This window comes from Dipteris shenzhenensis, chromosome 15 (genome assembly GCF_047967505.1).
Source record: "Dipteris shenzhenensis isolate YYH24624 ecotype China chromosome 15, Dip_SZ_1.0, whole genome shotgun sequence".
NCBI lineage: Eukaryota > Viridiplantae > Streptophyta > Polypodiopsida > Gleicheniales > Dipteridaceae > Dipteris > Dipteris shenzhenensis.
In genome coordinates, this window is record NC_141610.1 from 27,075,252 (window position 1) to 27,100,139 (window position 24,888).

At 43.8% G+C, this 24,888-nt stretch overlaps 1 protein-coding gene across 2 annotated transcripts in view; it reads right to left on the bottom strand.

The window, feature by feature from the left end:
• PLR1 (NAD(P)-linked oxidoreductase superfamily protein) overlaps nt 1-21,414 on the bottom strand; it is an 80,964-nt gene extending 59,550 nt beyond the window's left edge. Inside the window, exon 1 of one of the 2 annotated variants that reach the window (XM_087385892.1) lies at nt 21,124-21,414. In XM_087385892.1, the coding sequence (XP_087242018.1) occupies nt 21,124-21,240 (117 nt within the window). In that variant the 5' untranslated portion in view covers nt 21,241-21,414. Of the gene's footprint in view, nt 1-20,491; nt 20,715-21,123 lie in introns of those variants that run through there. The other variant, XM_087385893.1, reaches the window with a different exon arrangement.
• Between the last annotated feature and the right edge of the window lie 3,474 nt (nt 21,415-24,888).

Below are 24,888 nucleotides of genomic sequence, written 5' to 3' on the forward strand. Positions count from 1 at the left end.
CAGATCTGGAGCAAAAGAGCAGATCTGGAGCAGAAGGGGCAGATCTGGAGCAGGAGGGGGCAGAAGAGATGAGGAGCAGAAGGGGTAGATGTGGAGCAGGAGAGAAGAAGAGCAGATCTGCAGCAGAAGGGACAGATCTAGAGCAGGAGGGGGCAGAAGAGATGAGGACCAGCTGCAGGTCCTGTCCTGTGGTAGGAGAAGATGGAGAAAGCAGAACTGGAGCAGGCGGGGCTGCAGCAAAGGATGGAGGAGATGAGGAGCAGCTGCAGGTCCTGTCCTATCCTGAGAGTGTGGGGGCTAGTGCCTTTATACGCCTGACCTAGCTGGTCGGCCAGCTGGTCGGCCAACTGGTTGGCCAGATCTGGTCGGCCAGACCCCTGCTGGCTGCTGGTCGGCCAGTTCTGGTTGGCCAGACCCCTGCTGGCTGACCTTTTGGCTGGCCTGCAGACTGGTATGTTTGCCCCATAAATTGGGGATTGCTAGTTGCTAAACAGTATATACATACATACATATATATATATATATATATATATATAAAATATATACATGTATATATATATATATATATATATATGTGTATGTATATGTATGTATGTATACATATATCTACATGTATATATATACATGTATATACATACATACATACATATATATATATATATATATATATATATATATACATACATACATACATACATATACATGTATAAATATATATACATATATATATTTATATATATACATATACATATACATGTATATGTATGTATATATATACATACATACATACATATACATGTATAAATATATATACATATACATGTATATATATATATATATATACATGTATATATATATAGACATCTATATATACACACACACACACACACACACACACACACATATATATATATATGTCTATATATATATATACATGTATATATATACACGTGTGTGTGTGTGTGTGTGTACATACATATATATGTATATACATGTATATATGTATATATACATATGTACATATATATATAATATATATAATTATATATATACACGTATATATATATATGTTATATATATATAGGTATGTATATATATATACACGTGTATATATATATATACACGTATATATATATAGGTATGTATATATATACATATATATATAATATATATATACGTGTATTTATATATACATGTATATATATACACGTATGCATATATGTATATATATTATATATATAGGTATGCATGTATACATATATACATACACATATATATATATATAATATATATATATGTATGTATATATGTATATATATATACGTGTATATACATATACATATATATAATATATATATACATGTATATAATCATTTCCAACTGGTGCATTTGGACTATATATATACATATACATATATGTATGTATGTATATACGTATGTATATATGTATATACATAGATACATACATAGATACATATATATACATATATACATGTATGTATGGGACGCCCTTTGCGATGTGGTGAGAGCTCGGCGAGAGGGTAGTATATGCTATGGGGGAGGGCTAAGCCGTGATATGCCAGGGTGACCGTTGTGCATTTATGTCACCGACTTGTTAGCTGTAGATGCGGTTGGTACACATGTATGTATGTACATAGATACATATATATACATGTAATATATATATATGTGTGTGTGTGTGTGTGTGTGTGTGTGTGTGTGTGTGTGTGTATATATACATATATACATATATATGTATATATATGTATCTATGTATATACATAGATACATATATGAAAGTTGAAATTAAGATATAAAAATAAAAAACAAAATAATTAAAAAATAATGATAATAATGCCTTCCTTGGGTATTTGTTTTCTTATAGGTTTGTTGGTGTGTGTGTGTATATATATATATATATATGTATATACATATGTATGTATATACATATGTATATGTGCGTGTGTGTGTGTGTGTATAGATACATACATACATACACACACACACACACACACATATATATATGTGTGTGTGTGTATGTATGTATGTATGTATGTATTGTTGGATTGGTCACCTCCCCATCTATAAGCCCCCATATGAGGAGAGCATGGGGGAGAGAGACCTAGGGCAGAAGATGCCCAGAGAAGAGAGAGGGAGGGGGCTGCCACATGGGCAGCACCTTACAGCCAAGAGAGGAGGATCCCTGAAGGAACAGTACGGGACAGCATGAGAACAAATGTGATGCATCGAAAGCAGCTTGAGACTTTTTCTACCATGTTTGGATCGCTAGAAGAGTTCATACGGATAATGATGCGTGGCTGTACAGGACTGTGCAGATCCTTGGAGGCACTGGCATCAGCAGGGTGTACGGAACTGTACAGCGCTGGAGAAGGGCCTGGCGGAGGCGCTTGCGACGGGGTCCTTGGCAAGGTATATGGGCAGGTCTATGGCCTGCAAGCAGGGCTGGCAGGTGGCGGGGTAGGCAGTCCAAAGGGGCTGGGCCCTGCATGGAACAAAGGGGCAGCAAAAGGGCCGTAAATAGGGCTGGATAGGGAGCCAACCAGCCAACCAACTGGTCGGTTTATTAGTGTAGTGAAGGGGGAAGGGGCAGATTTGGAGATGGGGAGAGAATAGCAGAAGGAAGGGAGAAGAAGGGGAAGGAGAGAGGAAGAGAGAGAAGAATGAGGGAATAGAGAGAGGGAGAGAGAGAGAGTGTGAGCGTAGGCAGCAGGTAGCAGGAGGGAGAGTAGATAGGATTAGATGTCACATCAAAAAGTGCTCTACAAAGGTGTGGAGGTGGACTTACATAGTCTCCCTCTACTATATCTCCTTTTTGCCCCCTTCTAGGCCTAAAAATCCCCTAAGCCAAATCAGGCCTAACCCTCACTAACTTGGTCTGATCGTGGTCTTCATTACAACCATCCCTGCTCAATATAATTTTGCCCTCAAAATTGCAAGTGGTGGCTGGAAACAAAGGCTCCTTGCTGCTGCAAAACGGTGAAACATATGCCACCTGGTCAAAAGGAAAAATAAGATAGTCCTTGTCCCCATAAGTTGTGGCACCACCAGGGTCATGTAAGTGTTGATCCCACCTAGCATATTTGTCATGAAGAAGCTTCAAAAGTACATACAGATTGGCTCCCCCCAAGACAGCTATTTTGGGGACCTCTCCGTGCCTTGCTGCCCACTTTTCCCCACGTTGGAAGCATTCATTGTTTCGCCATATACCTTGTAAGGCAGCTTTGAGGAGTTGTTGTTGCATTGCATTTTTCAACTGCCCATATGCTAGGAACTGAAAATCATTCTCATTATAGCTGCTGTACTCAGGCTCTAACACTTCCAGCAGTGCTTGTGCTTCCTCAGCATTCCAAGGATTTTCAGTCCTCACCTGTGAGGCCTTTAGCTCAGGGCTGCATCGCTGTAATTTACTTCTAACCATGACACCCATGAGGTCTTTGAAAGCTGCCCATGTGTAGGGCTTCCAAGACGAAGCCCAAAACTTTAACCAAGTGTGGGCATGGTGCATGCCATCATGAGGAACCTTGCCCTCATCATCCATTGGATATAATCTGAAATATCCTTCCACAAAAATATGTCCAGGTTGCATTCGAGGTGGCCTAGACTCTATGTAGAGCCTCGTGTCTGATTCAGATTGAGGCCAAATCCTCTCATAGGCATTGGGCTGAAGCAAAGCTGAGAGATGAGTGCTAGAGGGACAGGCTCTCCCAAAAACATCAACATGAGGTTGGGATGTGCCAAATGGCAGCAATGAATATGGGCCTATATCCCCTGCACATAACTCAAGGATATCACCCCTTGGAAGAGTCGCTGTGGAAGAGTTGCTGGTGGAAGTCTGGCTGAAATTTACCATGGGTGAGATCATAGTGGGATGCTCACTAATATGCTTCCCAACGATGGAAGGATTTGGCTGGTTGTGTAGTAAATAATCTACCGCCTGCCCACCCTGCATCTTGTATGGGGATGCAACAGAATCCGCATGCATGAGTGTAACTTCCTGCTCTACAGACAAGAATGTAGCATCATCGTGTCGTATGAGATCACCCTTCTCAGAAAGAAGCTGATTGCCTTTGTCCTGTACAATACCCAACTTGTGTATTGGAGGCACCTTCTCAAAAGTGTCATAACAGGCATCTTCTTTCTGCTGTCCATTGCCATACCAGCCATCTTCTTTGTGCTGTCCATCGTCTTCATAATTTGGGCTGTCATTTCGAGGTTGTACCATGTACTTGCAGCTTCTGTCATTTCTACTAGTCATGAACGTATGCCATCTGGTAGTATCCCAGATATCTGCATGCTTGGCCTGGTTTCCATTCCTACCATTAAGTTCAGTCCCATTCCTACTAGTCATGACCGTATGCCATTTGGTATTATCCCAGAAATCTGCATGCTTGGCCTGGTTTCCATTCCTACCATTAAGTTCAGTCCTAGATGAATGCATCTCTATTGTGTGCTTCATAAACATGTCATTTAAGTTGAGCAGCTCAAGTTTTGATTGCCCTTTGAAAACTTTGTTCTCAAATTTTGAAAGTGCCAATACATGGCAGCAATATTCATGACATGCTGCCCTTGCATTTACAGCACTCATGCGAAATGCCTTCATTTCCATTATGGCTGCTAAGTATTGGAGGCAAAACTCCCAGGTATACTCATTTAGTGAGCAATAGTGAAGGGCATTATTCATGTGGCTATCTTTCCCACTGTACTGCTCTTGAATGTGTGGTGATGCAGCTTCAAGGATTAAACTGTCATGCATACCTTGCTCTTGCTGCATAATCTGCTTCTTAGTAGATTTGCTTTGGCATCCTTTGTTATCATCACCGTGGTTGTCAATATTTTCTTCCTTAATGGAGACCATACAACGCTGGATACTCACCTCCTCAAAAACTTTGTCCTCGAAGTTTGCACGCCTAGACATGTCAAGTGCAAGTGCATCCATATCCTTACCTTGCTGGTCAACATCCACATCTTGATTTCTTTCACAGATTTGCTCAACATTGCTTTTCTCATCATCTGTCTTTTCAACCATTTGGCCTGCTTCATTGTCACTGTTATGTAGGCTTCTGCCCTCACCATGCATACATGTATTCCTTCCATTGGTATGCTGAACTGCTAGGGCATCGTCTGGAGCAATGTATCGGTCCTGCAAACTGATACAACAGCGTCCTTGCTGTCCATATTCGTTTCCATCATGTGGGCTGCTGCTTTTATTTGAGCAGCTATCCCAACATAACCCTTGTATATTTGCAGCAGTAATAGCCTGGAAACAACCAGATTTTTGTCCTAGATATTGAGGCATCTTCCACGGCTTTGAAGCATGATTTAGCTGCGTACTAGGGAGGCGCATAGCATGGCTGGGCTGCATGACAAACATTGGCCTGGCTGCATTCTCCTCAGATGTTGGGTGTTTGCTCTTATAGGCTTGCATAGCCTTTGGCATCACTCCCCTCGGAATCATAGTTCCAACAACTTGCTCTAAGGCATTTGTATGTCGACATTTAGCATAGGACATCATTGTCAAATCTAACAGCTGAATATGTAAGGTACAACCACCATCATATATATCCCGACCTTGCAAGCTACTTCGTGCTTGCAATGCACTAGCCTGTGAGGCATAGTGTAGTTCAGCTTGCAGACCACCTGAAATCGGATGCATGACAATCTTATCAATACACCCAAAAGGAGAAAATACTTGATACAACACATCCAATGTAATGGGGTACAGCAGATGGTGGATAGTAATCAGAAGGATTCCAATGGGCTGTGAATTTTCCCCACGTTGAGGCTGCCCTAGGCTTTTTGCATGCTGCATAGAGCCATGCATAACCTGTCCAAAACTAGAGGCATGTCGTCCCATTTTCCTCTCATACGCATGCGGCTGTCCCATCATGTGCATTAAACCTTTGTGGCTGCCCCACTATGCCAAATACATGCACATGTGCTCACTTTCTGCCTGTCGCAAAGCTCAAAATGTGGTGGAGAGGCTCGGAAGAAAAGTTGATGAAGATGCTCGGGAGGAAGGTCATTGAGGCGGCTTCTGAACGGGGTCCAAATGAGCCCAAATAGGGCTGTGGAAAGCCCCTAAAAGAGGCTGGAATCTGAGTTTTTGCCTCCTTTTTTTTTTTTTTTTTAATTAGGGGGGGGGGAGACCTAAGTCACCTAGGATAGTTAGTACAGTTCTAGCCTAGACCTTTAGGACTGTTAGGACACTGTCTTAGACCAACCTAAGCCAACCTTTAACCTTAGTTAGTACTAAGCCAAACTGACTAAACCTAACCTTACCCAATCACTAACCTAACTAAACCTAGCCAAAGTAACCCAATCCACTAACTAGCGAGACCTAACCAGACCTAAACTAACCTAACCAACCAACCCATCCACTAGCCCACTGTAGTTCCCAGCAACCTTAGAGGCTAAGGTTTGCAGGGTAGGCAGCGCACGGGCGCGGAAGGTGGTGTAGAGGGCGCGCACGGGCGGAGAGGCGCAGCAGTCGGGAGACGCACGGGAGCAGATGGTCAAATGGGACGGACGGTGACGGTAACGGAGGTCGATGGTGACGGCCAGAGAGGATGGACGGGTGACGGTAACGGAGGTCAACGGTGACGGGGATGATAGCAGGACTGTTGCGTTATTCTTGTTGGCGATCGGACGTAGGCCGACGATCAGCACTAGACATTTTGCCATATAGGGTAGCCCTCGTACGGCGACTTGCTCGTCATCTGTCCCACAGCTGAATTGGAGCTGTACAACCTGTTATCCATCTGTGCCCCAGACGAATTAGAGCTCGCTGGGATTGCAGATCTTATTGCTCGAGGTGTTCTACTTTTGCAAGGTCTAGCGTCCGTCTGCTTCGTGGAGACTTTGTTTGAGAAAGCCATTCATTCCAAAAGCCCTCTATTCCTTGCCATCAACAACATGAGAAACGACCAGCCATTCCTTGCCAGTCATGTTGCACGTTTTGGCCTGGTGGTCTACCAACACCTTGCCTTGGCTATGTTATTCACACAGTTGGTGTAACAGGTACTGAGATTCGGAGTGAAGGTGTGAAGGGGAAGCAAAGGTGCCAGAGTCGGGGCTCTGATACCAATGTAGTGAAGGGGGAAGGGGCAGATTTGGAGATGGGGAGAGAATAGCAGAAGGAAGGGAGAAGAAGGGGAAGGAGAGAGGAAGAGAGAGAAGAATGAGGGAATAGAGAGAGGGAGAGAGAGAGAGTGTGAGCGTAGGCAGCAAGTAGCAGGAGGGAGAGTAGATAGGATTAGATGTCACATCAAAAAGTGCTCTACAAAGGTGTGGAGGTGGACTTATATAGTCTCCCTCTACTATATCTCCTTTTTGCCCCCTTCTAGGCCTAAAAATCCCCTAAGCCAAATCAGGCCTAACCCTCACTAACTTGGTCTGATCGTGGTCTTCATTACAGTTAGGGCTGCTACAGACCAGCCAGTCGGCCCATTTAGGGCTGGCTGGTCGGTTGGTTCAAAGGGGCCTTGAGCCCTATAAAAGGAGAGGCCTTGGGCCTCATTTCATATCCAACACTTCAGCAAAAGCAGGAGCAGATAGGAGCAGCTAGAAGCCACTCCCTTGGGCCTCACACTGGGGGTGAAGGAGAGTTGAAGGTGAGCTGTAGACTGAGTTCCCTAGAGGCTGGACCTTGGCTGTCTGCTAGGGCAACAAGGTGTTGTGATCATCATATCTTCCGGAGCAGCCATTCACAAGCAGGTTGGAGCAGTGGAACAGCTATCTTGGGGCCTACATTCAGGAGGACCAAGGGGACCTGTGTGCTGCAAACAAAACTTGGCAGGGGCTGTCGACCTAGGCTGATTCACAGGCAGTAAGTTGGAGAAGAACACACTAGACGGAAAGTCTACAGACGCTCGAGGTGGAGCACGCGGGCTCGAGTCTAGAGATAGCCAGCAGATAGGAGAAGTACCTTGTGGTAAGATCAGGGGACCACACCATTGGTGGGACTCTAGATCTATCTCTATTCTACTATGTCCATAGTTTTGGACGGAAATATATTATTTTGGTGGTTTCTCTATCTGGCTGGTTCATTGTCTATTGATGAGTCTGCACATCTATTCTATGCACATAAATTAAGAAGTTTGTGATTCCACACCCCACACGCACATTGTGTGAGCTCTTGGGCATTACTATCAGTCTTCTGCTGTGCGTACCCTCTGTTGGGTCATTTCTAACATGTATGTGTGTGTGTGTGTGTGTAGCAAAACTAAACTAAACAGGTACCGCAAATACACAGACATGAGCAGAGCCATCAACGATCCAAACCAGAAATGCGCTCCACTCTGTACACGAGGTCACCCGACTCAAGTCTAGACTCATGAGACCCCACATGGATCACAAACAACTTTTTTAGGGTAGAAGATGTGACTGGGAAGAGCGAGATCTTGCCTTTCAAGCACACAAAGATAGTAGGAGACTACACACAAGTCCTATAAGCACATGTCCCATCCGGGATAGCATCGTTGTGGCGTCTCCATGCTAGGCTACCTCTCGTCACCCGCAAGTAAATCCCATAGAAAGGAGCTGACAACACCAACCATAGATCTTGGACATGTTCCAAAGACATTAAGACTCTCGATAGGACCTGGCAACATGACAACACATGGCAAATTATGCATTGAATGCTTACATGGGACAATATACCCCGATGTGAAACATTAGCCAGCACAAGGCAAAATGACTAATTTACCCGAGGCCATTGAAATTGTGCATGACATAAGTCCCTAGCCACCCTTCCTTGATGTTCCACACTTCTCAACCTAGCCCATCTCATCCACATGCATACCGACCTACTAGTTCACGAGTACCTTGACTGATACAACTAGGCTACCCAATGGGTCCAAAAGCTACAATGTCGACACTGTCATGACAAGAGAAACGACTCTTTTGTAACTAATAGACATTAGAAAATTATTACATGATGCACCAATTTGATGGTGCGACATGTGTTTGTAATTATGATGGACATTGACCAATATAGATATGGTGGTAGTTCATGTAAGTAGATGGGGCCTATCAAGCTGGAGCTACTACTTCAGACAACACCAAATTTGAACGTGTAACACTTGTTCTATTAATAAAGATGTGCACCCACGTGTCTAGGTCCTAGGGGTAATAGGAAAGGGAAGGGTACACTAAAGTCTAGAGTGCAATAAATGGTGGGTGCATGGGTCATAGGCTATGGATACGCCTAAATGGTAAAATGGACCTTGAGTGATCTCAACGGACATCAATGAAGCGGTATCCCCCCTTCATTTTGATCTCACATATCATTCTCTCTATCACCTCGCATGCATTTGCAATCTCTCTCTGCCTAAGTCTGCGCAGGGTTGGGGTGGATAGACGAGATCATGAGCACTATTGGGATCAAACAAGGGTGTCCTTTATCACCTACCCTGTTTGGCATCTACATTGACGAGCTCGAGACAGTGATGTAGGCACGGGGGGGGATGGATGCTCTCTTGCTGGCACGCTGATCCGGATATTGTTGTATGCAGATGACATGGCAGCTTTGTCTTCCTCACCAAATCGGCTCCAGAGACACCTTGACACACTATAGTTTTTTTGTGAGTCTCATGATTTGAAGGTTAACCTTGGTAAAAGCAAAGTTATGATCTTCAATACATCTTGAGCCGTCATGCACCAAGAGCAGTTCACATTTGATGGGTCACCTGTTGAGATAGTTTCGTCATACACGTATCTTGGGGTTGTCTTATCCGGACCCATCTTTACTATGAGACCCGCGATGCAGGCCCGCCTGGGCAAGGGATACGCTTCATTTGCCACACTAGAGAGGCAATGCTTCCGCTTGCACTTTCAAGATCCACGGACCAAGGGGCTGCTTTTTGACTCCTTGGTCCGCCAAGCGGGGATGTAGGGGGGCCAGATTTGTCGGAATATAGAGTGGGCTCGTGTGGAGCGGCTACAAGTTCTCATGCTATCGCGGATGATTCACGGTAAGCCATCCATTCCTCACCAAATCATTCAGGCTGAGTTTGGGTCATCCCCATTACAGCTAGATGCCGCATTTCAGGTCATCACGTATCTGTATCGAGTCAAGGAGTACGGGGTGAAGGGCCTGATGGGGGAATGAGAGCAAGAGGGAGAGAGTGAGAGAGAGAGAAGACTCCAAATGTGCGGGTGTGAAGTGATGAGCCACACCACAAACTCATTAGTTTTATTAGGATTAGGTTTTACCCTATGACTGTCTTAAGACAGCCATAGATGTCCTATCTTTAATAAAGGGGTGGCAATGTGCCTTTACCCCAACAACCTCCCACCTAAAGGCCAATGTGCCTAAAGGGGAGAAAAGAATAAAAGATTACAGCAATATACAGTTACTGTATACAAGACCATATAATAAGAATGGTCTCATCCTAATCCCATGATGTGGCGGCAATGTGCAAACCGCTCTGTAGGCAAGCTCTTAGTGAGCAAATCTGCAGGATTATCATCAGTATGCACTTTCACAAGCTCAAGTCGCTTGTCTTCCAGTACCTCCCTGATGAAATGATATTTCACTTCTATGTGCTTGGTCTTCTGATGAAAGACCGGATTCTTTGCCAACATGATAGCACTCTGACTATCACAATGCAAAACTGGCATATCTCCTGTAATGCCCAAATCTCCCACCAGCCGAGTAAGCCATATTGCTTCCTTGCAAGCCTCAGTGGCTGCAACATATTCAGCTTCAGTAGTTGACAGTGCAACGCATTTCTGCAACCGAGACACCCATGATATAGCACCTCCTGCAAATGTGAAAATATAACCGGTAGTAGACTTCCGGTTATCTGCATTCCCTGCATAGTCTGAATCTGTAAAACCATGCACCAATGCATCCTGCCTACCATAGCATATGCACAAGTCTTTGGTACCCTTGAGATACCTCAAGACACCTTTCACTGCTTCCCAGTGCCGCTTGCCTGGATTTGCCATATACCTGCTGATGACTCCCACCGCAAAAGCAATATCCGGACGAGTGGCAACCATGGCATACATCAAAGATCCAACTGCAGATGCATACGGAACCTTGGCCATTTCAGCCTTATCATCATCTGATCTGGGGCTGTCCTTACTGCTGAGTTTTAAATGTGGAGGCAACGGGGTACTAATAGACTTCCCCACCTCTATTTTAAAGCGCTGCAGTACTTTGTCAATGTACTCTTTCTGTGACAGAAACAAAAGTCCCTTGGACCTGTCACGAGTAATCCGCATGCCAAGAATATGATTTGCATCACCCAAGTCTTTCATGTCAAAAGACTTATGCAGTTGTTTCTTCAAAGCACTAATCTCATGCTGAGATTTACTGGCAATAAGCATGTCATCCACATATAGAATGAGTAGCATCAAACTGCCATCCTTTGCCCGTTTGGTGTACAAGCAATGATCGGTCTCACACCTATGATACCCTTGGGACTGCATGAAGGCATCAAACTTCTTGTACCATTCTCTTGGCGCCTGCTTGAGTCCATACAAGCTCCTCTTGAGCTTACACACAAGGCTGCTCTTTTCCTTTAACAGCATATCCCTCTGGCTGACTCATATAGATTTCATCATGGAGATCTCCGTGAAGAAAAGCTGTCTTCACATCCATCTGACATAAATCCATGTCGTCATGAGCAACAAGAGCTAACACTGCTCTCAAAGTAGTCATCTTGACTACAGGGGAAAAGATCTCATCAAAGTCAATGCCCTTCTCCTGCTTAAATCCCTTGGCAACCAATCTGGCCTTATACCTCGGTAAAGCATTTGAATCCACTTTGACTTTGTAAACCCACTTGCATGGCAAAACCTTTCTGCCTGCAGGTAGCTGCACCAAGTCCCATGTATCATTTTGAAGTAGGGAGTCCATTTCTGACTGCATGGCTTTCTCCCACTTCTTTTTCTCTGTTCTTCCCATAGCTTCCTTGAAGCTGGAAGGCTCACCACAATCTGTCAGCATGATAAAATCAGCCACATTATTGGCTCCTGGAACAAACCTGGCAGGAGGCCGTTGTACACGGGAGCTCCTCCTAACAAAATGTTCCGGATTAGGCTGCTGTCCAGCCTGTTCGTCATGCATGACGGGTGGCTGTACCACCATATCTGGCTGTTCTACAGCCCCATCTGCTGGCATATCCAGTGGTGCATCATTGGCAAAATTATCTGGCTGATTTTCAGCCTGTATACCCTCTTGAACAGGGTTATCTGCAGCAGCCTGCTGCTGCATATAAATGGGCATTTTTTGCTGTCCAACATCATCATAAATAACCCTCCTGTATTCCACAGGTTGCACGGGTTCCTTGTGTACACTATCCTCTTTAAAGATGACATCATTGCTGCGTATAATCTTCCGTTTAACGGGATCCCATAACCTGTACCCCATTTCACCTTCGTCACCATAACCCATAAAGATGCATCTGATAGACTTTGGATCCAGTTTGGTGCGCAGTTCTTTGCGTATATAAGCAAAGCACTCGCAGCCAAATACACGTAAGTGCTTGTATGAGGGTGGCTTGCCAGACCACACCTCCTCTGGCACTTTCAACTCCAAAGCCTTGTTTGGCGACCTGTTAATAATGTGAACTGCTGTTTGCACGGCTTCTGCCCAAAAGCCATGGGGTAATGCAGCATAAGACAACATACATCGAACCTTCTCCTAAATAGTTCGATTCATACGCTCACTTGCACCATTTTGAGATGCATTATGAGGGGCTGTGAGTTCCTGTTTGATGCCCTTAGCTTGGCAAAACTGCACAAAAGCATGTGACACATACTCACCCCCATTATCGGATCTGAGGCATTTCAGCCTGCGACCTGTCCGATTCTCAACCTGAGCGACAAACTTCTTGAAAGCATCTAAGGCATCGCCCTTATGCTTCAAGAAATAGACCCACACTTTGCGTGTGGCATCATCAATGAAAGTAATAAAATATTTTGCACCCCTTAGTGATAACTGTGGCATCTCACACAAATCAGTGTGCACTAGATCAAGCGGTGCTCTATTCTGGGGAGTTCTCCTCTTATGAGGAGTCAGAGAATGATGCAAAGATCACAAGTAGGCAAATCTGAAAAAGAAAGAGACGGCAGATAACCCAAACGTGACAGTTCTTGCATTCCTTTAACAGACATGTGTCCCAACCGGCTATGCCACAATGAAACCTTTGGCAGCTCGGTTATGGCAACAACATGATTACCCACACTGGAAACATAAAGAGGGTACAAGGTATCACACTTAAAACCCTCAGCCACTACAGCCTGGCCATCAGTAATCACCCATTTGGAATCCCCAAATGTGGTGTGGTAACCACTGTCATCCAATAAGCCAGTGCTAATCAGATTTTTCTTGATTTGCGGCACATGGCGAACTCCATCAAGCATAAATGACCGTCCATCAGGAAATACTATCTGTATACTGCCAATCCCTGCAATCTGACATGCATAGTTGTTCCCAAGATGAACAACTCCATGAGTACCTGTGTAGGAAGTAAACCACTCCCTATGAGGAGTAACATGAAAAGAAGCACCTGAATCCAAGAGCCAGGTGTGCATGTCATGGCCATCAATAACCAAAGCATGTGCTATTACAGCAGAAGAGCATAAAACATCATGTATGTCACTGTCACTGTCCTCTGCTGCAACATTCACTGCATCCAAGTCATCTGCCTTGGCATTGCCTTTGCCTTTGCTTCCATTGCTTGCATCCTTTGTTTCAGCCTTCTTGGCTTTCTGATCCCGTATGAACTTGAAGCACTTAGACTTCACATGTCCCTTCTTGCCACAATAAAAGCATTCAATATCCTTTTTGCCACGGGACTGACTGCGGGATTTGGACTTACTAGCAGATCTCCCCTTCTGCTGAGTCCTGCCTCTATCCTGTACCTGCAAAGCATTTGAAGACTTGCTGCCCGCATTATTCTTCCTGCTCATCTCCTCCATAAGGAGAGAGCTCTCTACATCAGCATAAATAAGAGTGACATTCGAATTTGACAGGGTGGTCTTGAAAGTGTCCCAACTCTCAGGGAGGGTACACAGCAAGAAAGTAGCCTTGAACTCCTCATCAAGGTTCAACCCCTGTGCAATCAGCTGTGTAAAGATGGCATTGAACTCACTCAAGTGTGAGGTCATAAGTGTACCTTCCTTCATGCGAAGATCAACCAACTTCTTCAACCAATAAACCTTACTGGCTGAACTCTTTTGAGCATACAATTCTTCTAGTCTGTGCCATAGACCATAAGAGGTCTTTTCAGCCTGAACATTGAACACAAGAGTGTCAGTAATAGTGAGCATGATAGCTGCCCTTGCGGACAAATCAAGCTCTTCCCAGTCATCAGCTGCCATGTCAGATGGCTTGACACCCTTCACCCTTATGGGCTTAGAAATCTTCTTTAATAGAAGTACATTCAAGCACTGTTCTGCCCATAATGCATAATTGTGTGCTCCTTCCAGTTTCTTTATGTTCAGAATTGAAGAATCACTTCCCCCTGATGCCATATCAGATAAGGAAAGTATCTGACTCACTGGAAGTAAAAAAGACTGAATAAAAAATTCTGATTTCTCAGAAAAAAGCCTGCTCTATTAAGAGCCAGGAGCACTCACAATAGTGCTGTTTTTTACTGTCAGGAAAATCTGCAGCAAAACAGTAAATGTCCCTGCAAACACTGTACCTTCTGACACACTGTACCGTGCTCAAAGAGGCATAAAAACAGTAATTTCAGACTGCTGCAGCTGCTCAACAAGTGCTTAACAGTGCATAATCATCTGACAAAGCACAAACACTGCTGTAAACACTGCTGTACTGACTGTACTGATCACTTCTCCCACCTCAGATGAGGTATTGCACTGAGTTAATATGCATAAACCACTTGGCAAACACCCAAAAAAAAAATGACACTTCAGCCTGTCACAAAACCTGCAACAGAAAATGGGATAAATCCCAAGCAATCACCCTTATACCAAGGGGAGAAAATGCATCTGAAGATCTTTGTCGGTAACCCAAGTGCTATCAAACAAAGTCTGGACAAAAGCCCCTTGATCTGACACCTGAACCAAGTGGAGAACACCTCAACACTGAGGTAGCATGCAATATGAAAATCTCTCTGACAAAATCATCCACCAGTGTAATGCATATACTGCCCTGTGTAGAAATGACATACACAGATCCCAACGTACAAACACTCAATGAGGAACCTTTTGAGCACTGTCAACGATGGACAGTTAGGGACCGAGTAAACTCGATGCGCCCTGGCCAAGCGTGGCTCAACTGAGGTTCTCTGAGTGTTGCACAAGAAATGTGACCTGCAAGAAAATGTCACCTCGACACTGCGGAAATCGAGGCAAATGTGTGCTCTCTGGCACCACACTACCTCAAGGCATACAAAGCATCCACTGTCAAGCAAAAGCCCTATGATCTGCTCACCCGGAAACTGAGATTCAAGCCCAGTAAAAGCATAAAAGTCCTCTGCAAAATCAAGGCATTTCCTTCACGAAAACAGATAGCTGTGCAATCAACCACACACTGTGGTTCTCTTCACCTCAAGCATGAGGTGAATGAAAGTACTTGCTGTACTTTCAGGATAACACAGTTTTGTGAACTGAAAAAATGACCCTGAATCAAGAGGAATGAAGAGCAGAGTGCTCTTTCTCCTCTCTTTCTTCCCCAAACAAAAAAATGTACCTGGTGTACTTTCGTACTTACTGTACTTGTGCAAAAGCAAGATCCAAGGAGAAAAGTATCCTCTGACACAGATCCCAAAAAAAAATGTACCTCCCTGATGCAAAAAATAGGAAGCAGCTCCCTGTACCTGCGCTGTGGAGATCCGTACGGATGTACGGCTCCTGTACGGAATCCGTACAACAGGTACGGATGACCGTACCTGAGCGCGCGCTGCGCGCTCTGGTTCCGCGCAGCCTGGTGCTGTGCACAGGCTGCCCCTGCGCAGACTAGCAGCTAGCAGCTGCTATACAAGGCAAAGGCCCGCGCTCAGCTCGATGCCCGCGCCCTAGCCCGTGCCCTGATCCGTGCCCGCGCCCGTGCAGTTGCGACCTGCGCTGCCGCCCTGCCTTGCCGATGCGCCGCCGCCCTGCCTGCAGATCTGCGAAGCTCGTCCGTACGGATGTACGGACGACGTACGGCGCTGTCACCTGCTCTAGGTAGAGGTCGAGGGTGGTTAGGCTAGGGTAGGGAGTGGAGGTGGGAGAGGTAGGCTCTGATACCAGTTGAAGGGCCTGATGGGGGAATGAGAGCAAGAGGGAGAGAGTGAGAGAGAGAGAAGACTCCAAATGTGCGGGTGTGAAGTGATGAGCCACACCACAAACTCATTAGTTTTATTAGGATTAGGTTTTACCCTATGACTGTCTTAAGACAGTCATAGATGTCCTATCTTTAATAAAGGGGTGGCAATGTGCCTTTACCCCAACACGGGGATTACACTTCTAGGCGCAGCAAACTTCCATGGCTAGCTCTGTCCTCCTCTATGGCACTATCAGCAGGAGGTGACCAGAGATGCTGGTATGCACGCACAGAGAGATGGTTTGAGCAACAGGGCTCCACATGGATAGACTCCCTCCCTTCCGGTACAGTATGGACGCTCCGTTTTCTCCCCTCTTGTCACACGAGGCCAACCAGGTCATCCATGAGGATCTCTTACAGCTACACACATTCCGGACCTGGCTGAGACCGAGCGAGCTTCCAGTGAAGCTCAGCTTCTACAGGGATCACTGCTTGCATATTACAGGTTTCATTGACCCACCAGGATACACGCAGATCCACCTACCCACTCACTGAGGATCTCTATGGGGCAATTTCGGGTCTCTTCACATAGACTTCATATCGAGAGTGGCAAAGCAAAGAGCCTACCCAGGGAGAGCCGCATATGCACATTATGTGACATACAGGAGGTTGAGACGGAGGAGCACTTCATCTTCACGTGTCATGTTTACTATGAGATCCGAGGGCGTTTCTACTGCCTCTTCAAAGATAGCTATGGGGTTTTGTCCTAATTCCTCTCCTATCTAGACCAGAGATGCTTGTTGGCTTTCATTCATGAGGCAGTCAGGCACCGCGAGAGGCTACTTCGATCATGGAGACAGGAGCAGACTTCTTCCCTGGCAGATCCCTCTCAAAGCTCTATCACGGAGTTCTTCCAACCAGATCACACGGACCCCCACGATACGAGGCCTCCACATGATCGTGACCTAGAGCTAGTGACTCAACAACTCAGACAAAGGGTTGACTCTGTTTAGAGTCAGAGCCCGGCCGACAGGGGTTACTGTAGCCCTTGTTAGGCGCAGAGCTATGACCAGGAGATGTCACAGGGCCACACCCATGAGCAGCCGACAGCACTCTATCGCCGATTTCATGCCTCCATTGCCTCATCCACCCTGATGCCCTGATGATGATGATGATGATGATGATTGATATGTAGTCAACCACTGACATGACTATGTTATACTTAGTACTATCATTTTGCATTTTTTGCATTCTGCATCGGTGTGGATGCTCGTTTAGTAGCTCCACCCTCACAGCTTGTTTATACCAGGATTTTAACAGTCTCATAGACCCATCGGTCTTCCGAAGACTTTAATAAACTCTCTCTCTCTCTCTCTCATTTATTGGGACACCTACTCCAAGGAGGAAGAAAATGCACAAAAATACATAACTATGCCCATACCTGTAAATGCAAGGAGAAGCATTGCACTCCTCCGCACCCGATCACACACTCTGGAGATAGAGAAAGGTGCTTGAGGAGATGTATCAAGGGAACAAAGATTTTGCAAGCTGTGTGACCAAGAACAAGTAGAGACAGAAGCACATGTCCTCCTTACATGCACACGGTATGCTTGCATAAGGAGGGACTTTAACAATATTACAGAGGAACACGACACCCTAGCAAGCTTGCTCTCACATAGCCATATAGCCACTCTGGGTAACTATATTGCCAAGGTTCTTAAATATCGTGAATGTTGTATTACTCAATGTATTTCAAAATAATTGTTCTCCCCCCCTTCCATAAAAGGAAGGAGACACTTGTATCGTGACTTTTATGGGTCCCATGGGTCGGTATTTCGGCCCCCAGAGGACGGTAATACATTCTTCTTCTTCTTCTTCTTCTCTCTCTCTCTCTCCGACCTTGCACGTAGGTCAAGCATAAACAAGTATCTCACAAAGGTGCTCTTTCCCCATTGGAGGGCCCAATCAACATCAAAATTATGCATGCATTGCACCCATTTGTATTCTCTAAAACTAGTTCTTCACAAATGCCTACACCCAAATCTCATAAATTTGACCAAGTTTGCGTAAGATTACAGTGTCACAACTAGGCTACGCTATGGGTCCAAGAGCTACAATGTGGACACCTACACCCACAACTGGCTATGCTATGGGTTCAAGAGCTACAATGTGGACACCTAGACCCACAACTAGGCTACACTATGGGTCCAAGAGCTACAATGTGGACACCAGTTTGCTCAAGCTTACAGTATCACGACAACACTCGCATTGTGATTTTCCAATTAGACTTAGACTTTGAGGACACAATCAAGGTCAATGGCTGGCGAGATGTTGGAGGGATGGAGTCCCTTGTTGTAAAAAGTGATGAACAATGGAGTTAGTTTGCTAAATTACCCTTGGGGTAATTTTGGGTTAATATTAATTAAAGGTCAAAAAGAGAGGTGGGTAGACTTAGGTCTTAGATTAGGACACCCATGATGATATCATGGACAGGGACGAGATTTTCAAGGGGCCATATGATGTGGCAAGCCCCCACATACATCCATCATGGATGAAGGGATGTTTGCCACATGGCACCAATCCATTGGTCCATCTCATGTGGCCTTGCCACGTGTCACATAGGCAAGCACTCACCATGTCCCTCACTTTTGGGCAGCCAATCACATGCAAGTATTGCATCTCTTGCATGTGTTTGATGCATATCGGGCACACCATGTCAATGTGCCATATATGATGGGGCTGAAGCCCTGGCTACTATGAAAAGCTACCGAGAAGTTTCTCCCTCCTCGTCTCGGCACCTCCTCAGCTAGGGTTTGCTATATGTGAGGTTCATTGTATGTTTGCAAAAAGTTGCTGCATTTTCAGTTTGGTGCATCCATTGTCCAATGATTGGCATACCATTTGCAGGAGTTCATTGTGTGTGCATCCTACCTGTGTATTTGTGGGAGGGTATCACAGTCTAGTGAGCGTGTCCCCTGTTTTCTTTCATGCCTCATATAACTATCCCAGATCCTGCGCCAAAAACCCTCCCCATCTCAATCCTCTGAGAGAGTCCCTATCTGTGCCAAGACACTGCTATGGCTAGCGTGCCATCAATCCTCCCCATCTGAATCCTCTTGCCCAACCTCCCTGAATAGCTGAAAAAAGGAATATTGGGGGCATCTTGAATGAAAGGGTCTCTCTTGGGTCCCACTAAAGCCTCAAGGGTCTTCTCTCCCATACCTGACACCCCTAGTATCCACTGTCTCGAGAAGCCCATCTTGTCAAGAGTACCCTCGAGAAACTCCCAATCCACCTTATTTTAAGCCTTCTCAAAATCAAGAAGCAAGAACAATAAATCCTCCCACCAGAAAAGTGCCAACGTTGTGGCCTCCAAAACTAAAGATGTTATCTAAAATGCTCCGGTCCTGCACAAGGCCTGTCTGGGCTGCATTCTTGACTCAGAGGGGAGTGGGAAGTCCGAGTTACTAGAGACTTCTTTCAGACTACAGGCCCCAGACATTCAAGGGAGGGCGTCAGGAGATTGAGGAGGCCAGATGGCACACAGCTAGCCCACAGGATGTTGGACATATGGGGATAGACTTTTATAGGCCGCTAATTGGCACTATTTTACGAGCTCTGGGATACTTGGAGGTATGGAGGAGCACGAGGAGATGCTCATGGAGCAGATGAATACTAATCTTTTGAGGCCTTTCACTAGCCAAGCGACTACAGCTATGCAAAAGGCAAGTTAGGAGAGACGGTTTACATCCAATCCTTTTCAATCTCATTGGAAGCTTATGAGCTCAAGCATTTTTACAGCTTTTCAAGACTGGGCACGCTGCTGATTCCTCATAATCTTGCTTGGATATGTAGCTAAGGCCTTTCCATGTAGTGTTGCGGTAGCTAGATGCTTCAGAAATTAAAAAAGAAGCGATTGGACGGCTCGCCTATGTAGTGTTGCCGTACCTAGATGCTCCATAAATAAAATTAAGCGATTGGACTAGGCTCGCCTTATTTGTGCCCCAGTATCAAGTAGCTGATATGCGCTTCAATAGTAGCTCATCCCAACGACTCCATGACAGAAGTAAGCAATCTGAGAGGCTGTCACGAGAGTGTCCCTGATTGAGAACGAAAGAGTGAACCAGCTTGGGTATTGGGATAAGTATTTGGGAAATTATAATATATCCAATCTTACAAATTTAAAAGAATTTATAGAACCAGGAGGGAGAGGCTAAAAAATTTGGGATATTAAAAATTATGAACCTGCCGTGGAGATGATCGGGAATATTTGTTTTGAGCAATTGGCGCTGTTTCCTCCAAGCACAATGGAGATACAAACACTTGTATACAGGTCCATAGAACCCCAATATATGTAGAAGCTCGGTGGTGTTATCATTCACTACATGTGGGATGCTTCATATGAATGACAGGATGCGTTGCACGATTTAACGCTGACATCTATAAACGTTACAAGACTTCGATAGCAAATCACTCTTTGTTGCACTTATGGAGAGCCTTTGTTATACATGTTCGCTAAGCTGGATTGCCTGCTCTGGATCAAATATATTTGTTGCACTTATGGAGAGCTTTTGTTATACATGTTCGCTAAGCTGGATTGCTTGCTCTGGATAAAATTTTTTACTGCCAGAAACATGCCAAGATCGATATACCTGCTTCTAGTGGCATGATTCAAAACTGGGCTTCTCTTCTAGCACTGTTCTGGGAGACAAGAGGCTAACTACTGACTGGGAAAGGCGAAAGGCAGAGGGTAGGACGCTACCCAATTCCTCAGACTGGCACGTTAAGAAACGTTTCTTGTAAGAACAAATGGGAGAGCCAATTCATGTGGATTTCAAAATGTGGGGGACGGGGTGGAGAAGGTGTTGAGAGCATACACTTTCCCAGGGCCAAAAAGCAGGCTTGAGCGACAGGCGCCTCTGCAAAGGGGAGGTTGAGGGTTGGCTGCTGGCAGTGACGAGGCAGCAACTCATGTGGAAACTGGCAATCTCCATGTTTCAAATGGAAATGCTGGGAAATCTCCCCAACCCGAATCACAATTCCCCTGCTCTCTTCTCCACCTCGCCCATATCTTCTACATCATCATCATCAACAACAACAACAGAAAGATAAGCCGGGTGTGTTTCAACTGCACTCGTTCATATCTTTCCTTTTTCTTTTTTTTCAAAAAGATTACTACTTCATTCCGTATGAATGAAAGCCTCACATGAGGGGGTACATCATGTCATGCATGACAGAGAAAAAACAGCTCAAACAGTGCTAACAACAATCCAACGTGCAGGCTGAAAATGCCACCTCATCCCTGAAGAAGACTCAGAGAAGAACGGAGATCCTCTCCAAACTCTGTCAAAAATCTTTGTCCTGGCTGAAGCTGCTCTGGAGGATCCTTGCATGCTCGCCTAGATGGCCATCAGCATGTGTATAGTATCAATCCATATACTGGCCATAGACTAGGAAAGGTGAACTTGTGAACCCTCCATCGCCTGCGTACATCTGGCCCTCCAAATATACCAAGCTGCAATGCTAGCCAGAATCTCCCAAGCTGTGTCTACCGAGGCATGAGCAGCTCTGACAAGAGTGAAAGGAACATCCTGTAGAGAGCATGACTCCACAGAGTGTCGTCGTTCATATATTTTCAACTTGTCCTGAGCCTATATTTCATTTATATCTTCCCCACTCTAATCATGTTCACAGATCATCAAAGTTTCCCTGCCATCAAAATCAGGGCCACATGTCTGCCTCAAGTTAACCGAACCCTATCCAAGTTAGAGGCACATGTTAGGATTGAAATCCAATAGTCAAGAGAAGTAAGTTTCTTGATTTGTACTCGATACCCCCCTCTGCCGACCCATTTGCATCCATCAAACATCCGATTGAACTTTTTGCCTGAACTTTGGCTAAACATTGCCTAAACTTTTCCAGGGTGATACAAGTACTTTTGTAGATAAAGATGTAGCTAAAATATGAAAAAAAAAACAAGGATTTAAGACAAATCTCTTAGGTAAATTTGAAAACTTGAAATTTCAATGTACATAGTATGCCGGGTTTTTTATGGAACACTGAACACTGTAAAGATTATGGCTTTTTTAACCTCTACAACAATTGAATCATAAAAAAAGTTCCTTGTTTCTGGGAATTAGATTGTTTATGTTTTTGTATTCTTGAAATACCGTTGTCGGAAAAATTTCAAAAAAAAATGGTTTTTACCTTTTTCTTTTTTCAGTCAGTCTTTGTCTCAAAGGTTCCTTGTTTTATAACAACTTCCCCTTGAATTAATAATCCTCAAATCATTTCTATTTGTGCATATGTTGTTGTTCTTCTTCATTTGATGCTTCTATCATGTTCCTATGATTGGTCTTTGCTACATTTGGAAATGCTCAATTGAGCCTTTCCTTGTTTCATAACGACTTACCCTTGAATTAATCATCCTTAAGTCTTTTCTATTAGTCCATACTTTATTTTAATTGTTCTTCTTCTTTCTCTTTTTATGAGTTTTATTGCAATTTTGGTCAAGCTTGTAATTGCAACAAGATTTTTGTAGGACAATTGTTGCAACTTCTCAAACTTTAGAGTATATTTGCATAACATTGGTCTTTCCATTCTATGTAATAACCTCGTGTTGATAAGGTGCCTCATAGAAAATTAGTTTATTCAATTGATACAAATATAATGCAATCTTGTTGATCCAAAATCGTAAGATGGCCTCGACAAATAAGAAAATTCATGGGTTTGGGAATATAAAGATGATGAGTTTTTTAATGGGAGTAAGCAAATACATAAAGAAGTTAATATTAAAGAGTTGTTCTAGTAGCTATTTTAGGGCATGTTGAGGAATACTTTGACTTATTTACATTTCTACTTATTGTTGCTACTTATTTTTGTATCTTTAAGATAAGAATCAAAGTTTAGATAATAGTTGCAATAAATGTTTGGTTGAATGTAGACTTTTATCCATTAAATTTATTGTTGTAGGAAATGCATAGAGATTGCAATGTTGCAAGATTTTATGCCATCTATTACTTTTAATACATTGATCGAATATATGTACCCGATGTTTTAATATAGATGGAAGATGTTGATGAATGACTACCAAATTAATAAGTTCGTTGAAATCATAAAGCTCATGTGTTGTATTTGTACATGCCATGTTATTCTTTCCATGGAGTTGAAATAATCCGTTAAGTTGTTTGAAAGCACATGGGTTTGTATTGAACTTATGGAGTTAATAATAAGCCCTCATGTCATTTGAAACTTTCAATGAAGCATTTAATTGCATAGATACAATGAATTAAAGCAAAACTAAAAGATGCAAGCATTCAAAGATGGCATAAAAAAAGCAAGTTGGTAAAGTAGCAAATCGAATTTTTAAGGAAACCAATATAAGAGTGTAAACATTGTTCCCATAAATAGCAAATCGCCACTAAGAAATGTGTAATATTACCTTTCGGCAAGGAAGTATGCAGTTTTTGACTCATTTAAGTTTGTATTAAACTATCATAAGCTGTGTGAAAATTAAAAAAAAAAGTGTAAATACCTTTGCACTTCACTTATCCTATCACCTTCAAATGTCACAACCACTTCAAGATAGACCTACAAGCATTGATGCAACCATATTTAGCCAAACTTAATGTGTATAATAGTTCCTTAGGTAGGATTAGAAACATGGAAGGGTCATTTTCACTATGAAACAAAGAAGTCATTTTCACTCTGAGATAGAGATGATGGGTAGGTCTAAGAGGCTACTTGATTAGAGTCATGGTGTACAAAGGTGGAAGCTTTCCATTTTATGACCTTTAGAACTTTGCAGTTATAAGGGCCATATGTTATCAGGGCCCCTAAATCAAGGCTCTCCATTCTAACTTTCTATTTGAGTCCTCTTTTGTCCTACACTTACCCCCTTTTGCCATACAGGTCCCTAGGAGCATGGAGATTCCGTCTCCCTCTTTCCCTTCCCCCCTCCTTCCAAAATTCAAATCTGCAATGTTCCTCATCTTCCTTCTTCCAACATTCAAATGTGCTAAGTGCCCCTTCTTCTTTCCAATCCCAATCCAAGCCTCTTCTTCTTTCTAATCCCAATCCAAGCCACCTCCAAACCACCCAATACCTCCTCTCTATAGACGTTCCATAGCCTCCTTATACCTATAAAGATATCCCATAGGCTCCTCATAGCCTCCTCCTATCTACAAAGGCGTTCCATAGCCTCTTCATACCTCCAAATTGGCTACTATCTTGGATTTCTCACTCTATCTAAACTGGTAAGTAAGTGGTTTTGAAAGAGACAATAAAATGGGTTTGCAATGAAATTCTTTGAGGAAAGATTTCCATCAATAAGAAAGTGCTCTTGAGAAAATAAAGATATGTGTACACTAGCATGTGTAAAGATAAATAAATATAAAGAGAATTGAAGATCTTATTGGTAGTTGTCCAAGCATAATCCAGCATTAGGATTTGTTATGTGCATCCATCCACACACGAGGCAATGTTTAAACATGTGTAACTCATAATGTGGGACTACAGGTGTTATAAATCCAGACTACATGTCATTGCAGCCAGGATTATACTAGGAAGCATACCAAAAAAGTTCCAAATATATCATAATTTTAAGGAAAAGGAGGAAGGGTAGGAAAGACAACTGATAGGTT